At 42.2% G+C, this 12727-nt stretch overlaps 1 protein-coding gene across 1 annotated transcript in view; it reads left to right on the forward strand.

Moving 5' to 3' along the window:
- LOC140197038 (uncharacterized) overlaps positions 1 to 12727 on the forward strand; it is a 99357-nt gene that overhangs the window by 41679 nt on the left and 44951 nt on the right. Inside the window, exon 10 of the mRNA XM_072256969.1 lies at positions 1159 to 1703. Coding sequence (XP_072113070.1) covers positions 1159 to 1703 — 545 coding nt within the window. The remainder of the gene's footprint in view (positions 1 to 1158; positions 1704 to 12727) is intronic.

The following is a 12727-nucleotide window of genomic DNA, read 5'->3' on the forward strand; positions in this document are numbered from 1 at the left end:
TAGTTCCTGCACAGAGTTGCATCCAGTACCTCTTTGCTGCCCGCATTTGTCTCATTGGACTTCTATTCCTCATCAATGTGTTTTCTGTTGACAAGGTCATTCAAAGAAGACATCAGTTTTGCATACATGCTGCTGCTGTAGCAGCTAATTTGAACCCATCAATATTACTCTGCATTGCCTTAATTTCTCCAAGTGACAATGTTTTTCGATGTTGAGATTTGCTCATTTCAGCTGTCTCTTCATTCCCCACCGCACCCCACCCCCATCACCTTTAAGGCCACTATTGAAGATATCTAAAATGAAACACCATGTTATTCTTCTTCATTAAAGACATGACATAAATTCAAATTATTATTGTCCCACTGAATGGAATTCAAACTTGTAGTTTTCAGAGGCATGTATCTCTCACTGGCAAAGTGCAGTTGTAAGCCAGACTTTGTAGTCTTTGCTGCTGAGTGTTTGTTAACTTTACTTGCTTCTTCTCGAGAGAATGCTTTATTTTGAGGTATAGCTGAGATAATGGGAGCAGGGAGCCTTTGTGTCAGGTCTCCACCCTCCACCCACTCTTCCTGGAGTAACGTCGCAGAATGTGGCTCAAACATACAAGTGGTAAAGCGCTGAATCTGGATTGTCTCCCCCTTTCCTTCCTTCAAAGCTCAGCAATAAATACAGAAACAAAGGGACAGTTCATAAAACCTTTCGGTGGGGCTGCAGGTCACCTTGGCTGTGGGGATCGTAACTCTACCCAAAAGAAGAAAGAGTACAACATCAGGCCAAGTTCTCATGGCAAAGGACCCTGGTGCCTTGGAACTATTGGTCTACTGCTCTAAGCTTCCAGCGCAAGGTGGTGCTGATGAACTTCAGATAACAAACGCAACCAGATTAGAAGCAAACTTCTCTTGTCAAAGGATTGCTTCATTGTGAGGTCCAGTGGGGGAAATCAGCAGTCAGCAGAGTCATTTCCACTAACAGCATGTGGACGAGGCAGTCTTGTTGTTATACTGACAGTAATACTGACTCCAGACAGTGAGACAAGAGTCCTGAAGAAGGGTCTATTTCCATAGACGCTGCCTGACCTGCTGAGTTCCTCCAGCATGTTGTGTGTATTGCTGAGTGATATTGACTGTTCACATGACATAATGCCCATCTATGTTTCAGGTGAGCATAACCGGTCAGTTAATGAGAGAACAGAGGATACTATCATCATAAGTGAAGTGATCATCCATCCCAACTTCAGCCGCAGCAGGTTGGATAATGACATCGCTCTCCTCCGACTATCTGTACCTGCTATCTTCAGTGATTACATCCTCCCAGTATGCCTGCCCAGCCAAATGATGGCAGAGGAAAGATTACACATTCCGGGAAACAAAGTATTGGTCACAGGTTGGGGAGCAGTGGATGAAAACGATGACACAATCCGCCCTACCACTCTGTTATTCATCGACATTACATTGGTTTCCCATAAACAGTGCAAGAATATGCTAGGAAACAAAATCACATCGAACATGATCTGTGCAGGAGACCGAACTTACAGGAGAGATGCCTGTAAAGGTGACAGTGGTGGGCCAATGGTTATTGTAAAGAATAGCACGTGGTTTCTGATAGGACTGGTCAGCTGGGGAGAAGGATGTGGCCGGTTCCATAAGTTTGGTGTTTACACAAAAGTGTCTAATTACCTAGACTGGATATATTCAGTAACTAATATCTAATTTTTTTTTCAAATCTGCTCCTCTCTGATTGATCTACAGGACAAAGTTATCTTTATCATCTCTTTCCAATTCAACTACAAATGTATTAAATAATATTGGACAAATAAGTTCTTGAGATGTGAGGTGCTAAATATGTTGTATTACTTTGGTGATAGTCTACCATAATTAAATATAAATTATGACTAATATTCAGATAAGGTTTGTGCATTATGACTCATGCTAATAATCTGGAAAGAATAGTAACTGAATTTCAACAAAGAAAAATATAGTCAGTTCAGTTTTCTGTCCTGCTTGCTTTCTTAGTTTGCTCCATGAATTTTTCTATTCTCCTAAATGTATATGTTGAAAGTGCTGATTGAATCATTTTAAATATTTCATGTCTTTCCAGGTTTTTGTCAATATGGTACACAGCTGATCAGTGTGTGCTGTCATATTCATCTAGTTAATATGCTGTGTGTCTCATTATCCACTATTGAACTCTTTAAGTTTAGTTCTGCCTTTGGCAGAGTCTTTTTGTCAAGGCTAATTGGGGCCCAAGAGAGGGGCAAGAAAGGAACCAAGGCGTGTATTTTTTTCTGCTTCATCTTACTATCAGGAACTAGTTCCAGAAAGGAATTGGTGTAAGACCAGGAAAAGTGAACATGGAAGAGGAAAAAAAATGAAGATTATACAGGTTTGGACATAAAGATTAAACTGAGTTGAATGCAACATGGTCAAAAAGGTTAAATGGACTTGGCTGCCAATTAGAGTATTAGCTCTGACACAATTTAAACTCGACATAATAAACCTATCTTTCAAGTTTCAATTTGATTTTCTTGCTGCATTTTTGACTTAGCATATATTGTAAACCAAGTTCTCAAAGGAATAAATTATGTTATAAATAGACAGAGCTAGAGGGGTGACAAGAAGCATTGTTAGGACATGCAAAATAATATGTTCATGGCTCACATAGAAGTTATACTTATATTCATTCACCATAGACCAACAGTTTCTACAATACTACATTATATTAACACTGTCTAGTTTCTTGTCAGTTATCTCGTCCAAAGACAAAACTGTTCTTAGTAACAGTCATTTTATGCACATCATTTGCACTGTTTAGCACTCCTCATTGTATCCGAGAGGCTATCTCATTCAATATATTTAAGACACAGTTAGATAAATTTTTGCGTAGCAGGGGAATAAAGGGTTATGGGAAAAAGGCAGGTAGGTGAGCTGAGACCACAGTCACGTCAGCCATGGTTTTATTGAATAGTGGAGCAGGCTTGATAGGCTAGATAGTCTAGTTCTGCTTCTATTTCTTATGTTCTTATTCTTCTTCAGAAATAATCTTTTCTTTTACAGGACCCTCCAAACCCTTGCGCTCCATGTACCTATCCAAATGCCCCTTAAATGTTGCAATTCTACTCACCTTTGCCTCTTCCTTTGGAAGCTCATTCCAGATGCTCACCACCCTCTGTGTAAAGAGGTCTTTTAGACAAGGAAATGCCAATGAACTAAATAAGTATTTTGCATCAGTCTTCACTGTGGAAGACACTAACAGTATTTGAGAGTATTGGGGGCAGCAGTGAGTGCAGTTGCTTAGTAGGGAGAAGGTGCTTCGGAAGCTGAAAGCTCTGGAGGTAAATAAATCACCTGGACTGGTGACTAGTGGTGTTCCTTAGGGGCTTGTATTGGGATCGCTTCCATTTATGTTGTATGATCTGGATGACAGAATTGATAACTTTGTGGCCAAGTCTGCAGATGATACAAAGATAGGTGGGGGGTGGGGTGGTGCAAGGTAGTGTTGAGGAAGCAGGGATACTGCAGAATGACTTACATTAGATGAATAGTCAAAGAAGTGCCAGATGGAATACAGTGTTGGGAAGTGTATGGTCATGTACTTTAACAGAAGGAATAAAAGTCTAGATTATTTTGTAAGCAGGGAGAAAGTTCAAAAATCCAAGGTGCAAAAAGACTTGGGAGTCTTTGTGCAGGTTTCCCTAAAGGTTAACTTGCAATTTGATTTGGTCATGAGGAAGGCAAATACAATGAACCATAGAACCATAGAATATTACAGCACAGAAACAGGCCTTTTGGCCCTTCTTGGCTGTGCTGAACCATTTTTCTGCCTAGGCCCACTGACCTGCACCTGGACCACATCCCTCCATACACCTCTCGTCCATGTACCTGTCCTAGTTTCTCTTAAATGTTAGCAGTGAGCCCACATTTACAACTTCATCTGGCAACTCATTCCACACTGCCACCACTCTCTGTGTGAAGAAGCCCCCACTAATGTTCCCTTTAAACTTTTCCCCCTTCACCCCTAACCCACGTCCTCTGGTTTTTTTCTCCCCTAGCCTCAGTGGAAAAAGCCTGCTTGCATTCACTCTATCTGTACCCATCATAATTTTATATACCTCTATCAAATCTCCCATTGTTAGCATTTTATTTCAAGTGGTTGAGAATATAAAAGTAAAGATGCATGGCTTCATCTTTACAAGGCAATGGTGAGGTTTCACTTTGGAGTTTTGGGCCCCTTATCTAAGAAAGGATGTGCTGACATTGGAGAAGGTTATAAGGAGGTTCATGAATATGATTCCAGTTTTGCAAAGCTTATCATATGAGGAGCATTTGATGGCTCTGCACCTGTACTTGCAGGAATTTAGAAGAATGAAGGGGTATATCATTGAAACCAATTGAATATTGAAAGGGCTAGTTGAAATGGACATGGAGAGGATGTTTCCTAAGTGGGGAAGTCCAGGACCAGAGGGTGCAACCTCAGAATTGTGGGACGTCCATTTAGAATGGAGATTCAAAGGAATTTCTTTAGCTGGAGGTGGGTGAATGTGTGGAATTTGTTGCCACAGGCAGCTGTGGAGGCCAGGCCATTGAGTGTATTTAAAGTGGAGATTGATATATTCTTTATAAGTCAGGGCGTGAAAAGTTACAGGGAAGAGGCAGGAACATGGAGTTGAGAGGGAAATGGATCAGCCATGATGAAATGGCAGAGTAGGCCCAATTGACCAAAGTCCTAATTCTGCTCCAATGTCTTATGGTCTTTTAAGTCTCTTCCCTTTCATCTTGTATTTGTGCCCTCTGGCTTTGAATTCCCCAGCCCTGGGGAACAGACTGTGACCATACACTTACCCAGACCACGCATGAGTTTGTAAGCTTCCATGTGGTCTCCTTAAAGCCTACCAACTCTCCACGGAATAAGGATCCATGACCTCTGCCTATAACTCAGGCCGTCTAGTCCAAGCAGCAGCCTCATAGATTGCTTCTGCACCTCCGCCATAGTGACAGTGTCTTTCCTATGACAGGGTGACCTGAAGTGAACACAGTACTCCAAGTGCAGTGTCAACAACTTGTGTAACTGCAATAAAATGTCCCTACTATTGAACTTGATGCCCTAACTGATGAAGGTCGGCATACGAAATGTCTTTGTTACCACCCTGTGTACTTTTGCTCCATTATCAGCGAACTGTGCTCAGGCCTACAACACTCATCAGTGCCCTGCCATACATTGTATGGGTCCTCCCCTGGTTTCAAAATCCAAACCGCATTACCTCATGCATATCTATGTTGGAATCCATTTGCTATTCATTACTCATTTCCTTAAATGACCAAGATCTCTTTGTATTTCATTGTAACCTGCTTCACTATCAGCAAGAACCCCCAATTTAATATTATCAGCAAATTTGCTAATTGTTCCATGAGTATTCACAGCCCAATCATTTACATAAATAATAACAGAGGTCCCAACATTGACCCATGGGGTATCCCACTAGTAAAGGCCTCCAGTCAGAGAATCGACCTCCAAGCATCACCCTCAGTTTCCTATTATTGAGTCAGTTCTGAATCCATCTCAATAGTTCCCCCTAAATCCCATGTGACCTATTCTTCCAGATCAGTCTGCCATGTGGGACTTTGTCAAAGGCATTGCTAAAGTCTATATCGACAACATCCCACTGTCTGGCTTTCATCTATCCCCACGTTTGTCCCTTTGAAACATTTCAAAAGATTCATTAGACATGACTCCCCACGTATAAAGCCATGCTGACTACTCCTGATCAGGCTTTGACTATCCATGTGATTAAAGATCTTATTCCTCAGAATTCTCTCTAGTAACTTCCTTACAACTGAAATCTGTGTCACTGGCCTGTAGTTCCTGGCTTGTCCTTGTTATCTTTATTGAACAATGGAAGAACATCAGCCATCCTCCAATCTTCCAGAACTCCAACAGTAGCTAACGATGAAGCAAATATCTCTACAAGAGCTTCTGCAATTTCTCCCCTGACCTCCCATAAGGTCTGGGGTGCACTTAGTCAGGCCCTGGGGAACCTTAATGGCTACGAATAACTTATTCTTCGTAAAATGCATGTTTCAAGACCTCACTACTTATTACCCTCATTTTTAAGCATCCATGATATTCTCTTTAGTAAACAAGAGGAGAAATAGAGATTTAAAAAGTCAGATAGCAACTAAAGAGGGGAATAAATAGTCAATATTTCAGATCCTGAAGAAGAGTCTCAGTCCAAAATGCTGACTGATTATTCCCCAACACAGATACTGCCTGATCTGCTGAGTTCTTCCAGCATTTTGTTGTTGTTGCTCAAGATTTCCAGCATGTGCAGAATCTCTTCTGTTTATTGATTGCATCTCATGCCCTCTTTTTGCCCTGCTAATTTCCCCTTAAACCTGCTCTTATACTTTTCACATTTGAACCCAGCTGCCAAAAAGCAATGAAAAATAAAAAAAATTCACAGACCAGGGATTCAATATTGCTCATCAACCAAGGTTCACTGAACTTGATGTGTCTACCGTTCACCCTAAAAGGACTATGCTGTTCCTGGACCCTCGATATGACCCTTTTAAAAGTCTTCCACTTGCCAACTGTTGTTTTGCCTTTAAGTAGAGTCTCCTAGTGGACCCCAGCTTAACACTGCCTAATACACTGGAAGTTGGCTCTGTTTCAGTTCAGGACTTTAACCAATGGATCTGTTTTTAATTTTTTCCACTATTTTAAATTAATAGAATTATGTCACTGAACCCAAAAGGCTCCCCAATTACCACATTGGTTACTTGGCTTTCTTTGTCTCTTAGTATTGTTCTTTCCCCAATAGCCTTCTCTATATATTACGTGATGAACTGGACTTGAATGTACCACACATATTCTGCCCTGTCCAGACCCTTTGCGCATTGGGTGGCCCAGTCAATACTGGGAACATTTAAATCTCCACTAGCACTACCCTAGTATTTTTACAACGGCATGCAGTTACTCAACACCTTGACTTCTCAAGTTCCCACTAACTGTTAGGGGATCTAGCCCTATGTCGTCGTCTTCTTCTAAACTATGATGAACTACTAAAGTTGGAGTCAAAATGGCTTAGCAGGAAAAACCAAAAGTGGTCGTAGATAGTTGCCTCCAACCACAAACACCAGAAAATCTGCAGATGCTGGATATCCAAGCAATACATACAAAATGCTGGAGAAACTCAGCAGGCCAGACGGCATCAATGGAAAAGAGTACAGGCGATGTTCTGGGCCAAGAAACATTGACTGTTTGCTCTTTTCCATAGATACTGCCTGGCCTGCTGAGTTCCTCCAGCATTTTGTATGTGTTGCATAGAAAATTACATCTCTGACTGGAGGCCTGTGACTAATGGGGTACCGCAGGGATCGGTGCTGCTTCCATTGTTGTTTGTCATCTACATAAATGACTTGGATGATAATGTGATAAACTAGACCAACTATTTTGCAGATGATACCAAGACTGAGGGTGCAGGCAGTCTGTAAGAGCTTGGGAAAATGAGCTGAAATTGACAGATGGAATTTATTGCAGGAAAGTGTGAGATGTTGCACTTTGAGAGGACAAACCAGGGTAGGAGTTACACAGTGAACTGTAGAGGATGGAGGAATATGGTAAAACAAAGGGATCTGGAGAACAGATCCATAATTCCTTGAAAGCAGCATCACAGGTTGATAAGATCATAAAGAGGGCTTTGGTCACTTTGGACTTTATAAATCAAAGTACTGAGTACAGGTGTTGGGATGTTATACTGAAGTTGTATAAAATATTGGTGATGCCACATTTGAAGTATTGTGTGCATTTCTGGTTACCTACCAACAGGAAAGATAGCAATAAGATTGAAAGAGTACAGAGAAAATTTACAAGGATGGTGCTGAGATTCAAGGACCTGAGTTATAGGGAAAGGCTGAATAAGTTAGGACTTTATTTCCTAGAGCATAGGAGAATAAGGAAGATCTGATAGAGGTGTACAAAATTATGAGGGGTATAGACAGGGTTTTTCCACTGAGGTTAGGTGAGAGTAGGATTAGAGGTCATAGGTTAAGGGTGAAAGGTGAAATACTTAATGGGAACCCAAGGAGGGACATCTTCACTCAAAGGATGGTGTGAATGTGGAATAAGCTGCTAGTGGAAGAGGTGAATGTGGGCTCAGTTGCAACATTAAAGAGAATTTTGGATAAGTAAGGAGGGCTACAGTCCAGGTACGAGTTGATGGGACGTGCCAGAATAACATTTGAGCATGGATCAGGTGTGCTGAAGGGCCTGTCACTGTGCTGTGGTGCTTTAGGATTCTATGACTCTAATGGCATGTTTTTGAGACAGAGGTAGATGAAAGGATGTTTAATTAAGATGCATAAAGTTTTAAGGTGAACAGAAGGAGCATTAACTATCTAAATGTGAATGTAGAATTCCATTACTCAATATTTCAAAGCAAATCATCTATTCATTATCCATTGCTCTTTGCAGGAGGTCACTTTGTGTAAATTGGCTGGTACATATCCAGCATTATATTCCATCCAGACAGATCATTCACGCCTGTGCATCGAGATAATTCTAGAGAAAGTCAACAGCAGAAACAGAGTTCCAAAGAAAAGGCAATAAGGGGCAAGACCAGGATCAGTTAGATTGTGATGGCAAGAGTCCATTCAATTGTATTATTTAGGTATATGATGATGAAGACTAGCTGGACAATGATTTGCACTGAGATTGATTCTACTGTTTTAGATTACAACTTGCGTGCCATCACAAAGCAGATGCAAGTGGAGACAAATTTCTGCGGTCAGATATCTTTAAGAAGGATGCTCCACCTGTGATGGCAGTAGAAGAAATTATGAAGTAAAAATTGGCTCCTTGCATTTCTCTTGAGTTGATACGTACTGACAATCCTGTTCAGCGTACCTTTAGGTGAATGCAACGCACTATGGGTTTCTGGAAGCATCCTGACATTTTTCATTGTGGAGGGCCAGGATAACCCTCCATAATTTTTACATTCAGATTTACTTCCTATTCTGTTGGTGATCTTATAACCATCCTAAACTTCATTCACTATAAAAGTTGCTTTGTGGGCATTGCAAATGACCTCTAATAGTGGTATTTCAAAGTGGCCTAAAGTACGTGTTTTTATATAAAATTTCCAGTCACTTTTACATCAGAGTTATTGTTCACTATTATTTTCCATTATTGGTTCCTTAAGGTTGTTATAGCTGGGGGTGGTAATGGGGACAACTTCCCACTACCTGTTAAATGCTCCCAATGGGGTGAACCTCAAATAGCCTCTGATAGCCAGGTTCAGCTCCTGGCCTTCAAGCGTAGCTTAACTACTAAACCTGGCAGAACCATCTCTATCAACAGGAGAAGGGGCAAAGGTGGGGTACTGGCGCCTTCAAACCAGTCGCTTTGGGCAGATGTGGCTCGTCAGCCGTGGTTGGCAGCTCATCTAGGAGAAGGGAAACTCTGATCTCAAACCACCGCTGCCTTGCAGCTATACCCACTAATGGGGAAGGCTTTGGCTAAACGCCAAGGAAAATTCTGGAGCTGGAGTCCCTAAGGCAGCCCTACATTGAGTTCAATGCTGACTGGCAACTCCTGCAATGCTGCTGGTACCGAAAAGTATCGGTCTCTGCCATTCCTTTGGGTTCATCAGATGCGTGGAGAGGGGGAGCTTGCGACATGGGCAACAGCTTGCTCTCCATAGCATACTGCCCAGAGTTGCGGATCTAGACAGCTAGGACACAACATCCATAGCCAACTCTGACTGACAGAGGCCTCAACTTCACATATTTTCCACAGAAATGTGGATCCAGAGTTTTCCTTGCTGGTGCCTCACAAGAACAAGTTCATAGGCTACTCAGTTTCCTGGTAAATTGTTGTCTAATCAAACAACACACAAGATGATAATTAACTTATTCCAAATATTGACAGATGCTATCGAATATGTACAAAATACTAACTTGGTTTAATAGATGAATGCTGCCTTTAATCCTGTTCAAAATTTAGCTGATGTTATTAATAGTTCCTTTTCTTTTGATACCATCTCCCTCATTTACATATCTATAGACAACACCTCCTCCTCAAAACCCTCACCCGTGATATAATGCAGATTCAGATTCATTTATTTATCACCTGTACATTGAAACATACAATGAAATACATCAACAACTAACACAGCCAAGGATGTTCTGGGGGCAGCCCTTGAGTGTTGCCAAACTTCACGGCGCCAACATATCATGGCCACAGTGTTTATCAGAGCAATACCAGCAAAACAAGCCCTTTTCCCCTCTCCCAGCCTCCACCCACTCACCACATCCGTCCCTCACACACAAAGACAGGCCACTAGCCACAGGATAGGTGACCTCCAGGCCTTCAGTCCTTGACCTCGGACTCTCAGATTCATAGACATCAGGCCTCCAGCTTTGGACTTTGCCCCAGCACGTGTCAATCATAGCTCTGACCTTCAGCCCCTGACTTCTAGACTTGCACAGATCTCCCTGGTGACTTGGGCCCTTGTGACTCCTTCAGGGTTCTATCTTCTGCCTTTGACCTTCAAGTTTCGGACTCACTGGGTTCAGTGCTTCGACCTTTGGCTTTGACAACCGGACTTCGCTGACGTCTGGATATCAACTCCAGGACTCACTAATCACTGCTTTGATTTTTGAGCTTCTATTTTCAGACTCAAACAGTCCTCTGACCCTGGTGAACCAGGGGTGGAGTAGGCCACTGGCCTTTGTGATTTCTGACAAAATATCTGGAACTCACTGCCCTTATGGACTGGAACCAGGACTTGCTAATTTAGGGATCACTAGTCTCCTCAGTGGCTGCTGATCAGGCCTTCAGGGTCAATGACATTTGACCATGAAGCACCCGGACCTGGACTCAAACTCGGTCCCAGTCTCTTCATTTACTGCCCCTAACCTCCAACTCCCCTTCATCTCTGTCCCTAAGCCCTAACTCCCAACTCTCCACTCTGATCCAGAAACCATCCCAACGAACATTAAAAAAACTATGTCTAAGCCACTGAGCACAACATTAATGAACGTGGCAGTTCAGCTCATCATGCCTTCAATTCCCTCCCCGCATTCCACCATCAACTTCGCTTTTCTCTTGAAATTCTTTAAACATGATGCTTCCTAAATCCGAATCTGTATTGCAAGTAGTTTGTATTTGAACTCATCCAATCTGATGTCTATTTGCCATAGCTCAGAAGAGCCCCTACACAAGGACAGCAAGGGCAGTGGTGATCCATTGTCTTTGTCTCCTTGACCTAACTACAACCTTTGACATATTAGGCCGTACAATCCTTCCCCAACACCTTTCCTTTATGACCCACCTGAGAATATTTCCCTTGCCTATTTTTTATCTCTGTCCTTCCAAAAGCATGTTTTACCACTGTAACTCATCTACATCCCAAGGATCTACACTTACAATCCTCTATTCATCAATTGATTCAAGATCAGAAGTATATTTATTATCAAAGAATATATAAATTGAACAACTTGAGATTTGGCTGCTTACAGGCAGTCACAAAACAAGAAACAGAAAGAAACCAATAAAAAACTAAAGACCAACCCCCAATGCATAGAGAGAAAAAAAAACAAATCATGCAAACAACAGAAGCCAATAACAGCATTCCAAACCAAATTGAGTCCGTTGATCTGTGTCCCCAGAGCAGTTTGGAGTAGGCCCAAAGCCTTTGTCTCAGTTCATCCTACCAGTGGAGCAAATCACCGTGAAGCTTGCAGACATGAAGCATGGCAGCCAAGGCAGTCCCACAGCCTTAATGCCGCAGAGAGAGAAGTGAACATCACAGGAAACTGAACAAAATTGGCTGACATTCATATTCGGTCCTAACTGGTCCAGTTCTATCTGGCTGGCTCTTAAACTGTCGAAACAGCAGATCGTGTCCTTCTTTAGGACCTGGGTCCCACCACAGTGAAGTGCTCCAGGCTTAGACCACACCACCCAGTGATTCGCTCTGGGCCTAGACCTTGCTGCCCAGCCCGAAGTCATTCTCGACTCTCCAAATCGGTCTGGTGCTTAAAGCGATCCAACCTCATACCCGGGTTAGTTGGACGGGCATAGAAACTCCTTCCCTCTGACTCCAATTCCATCTGCATCGATTTTGCAAATGTACCAGCATGGCTCATCCCTCGAATTCACCTCGCCTTTGCTCATCTCTTCATTGTTTGCAGTGACACACATTTACTTCAGGAAAACTGTTATTAATAATTCCTTGCCTTTTGAACTACCAGTGAGCTATCACTGGCCTCCAGTAGAGCCACCTTAATGGTACCAAAATGTATCAATATGCCCCGCTGCCTTGACAAGTATAGCCTTTTGCATTCAAGAGATGGCCAGAGATTCACCCTTCCCTTTGGCCGGTGTATGAAGGGCAACCCAGTGCTGCCTCCGAGACTTTTGCTGTTTCCTCCTTTATATTTTGTAGTAGTCCTCCATTAACCATGGCATATCCATAGAGTACTGGAAAACAGTTCAGAAAATAAACAGCAAAGTTCACAAAGTTAGCTCTTCAAAACTTTCTAGTTTCCCCCAACCTCAGTGGGAAAAGTCTGCTTGAATTTACCCAATCAATACCCCTCATGATATTGGATAACTCTTTTAAATCTCCACTCATTCTCTTACACTCTAGGGAATAAAGTCTAAATGTATTCAACCCTTCTTGTAACTCAGCTCCCGATGAAGGTAGCTATAAGTTACTGATGAATAATGT

Source organism: Mobula birostris, chromosome 4 (assembly GCF_030028105.1).
Source record: "Mobula birostris isolate sMobBir1 chromosome 4, sMobBir1.hap1, whole genome shotgun sequence".
NCBI lineage: Eukaryota > Metazoa > Chordata > Chondrichthyes > Myliobatiformes > Myliobatidae > Mobula > Mobula birostris.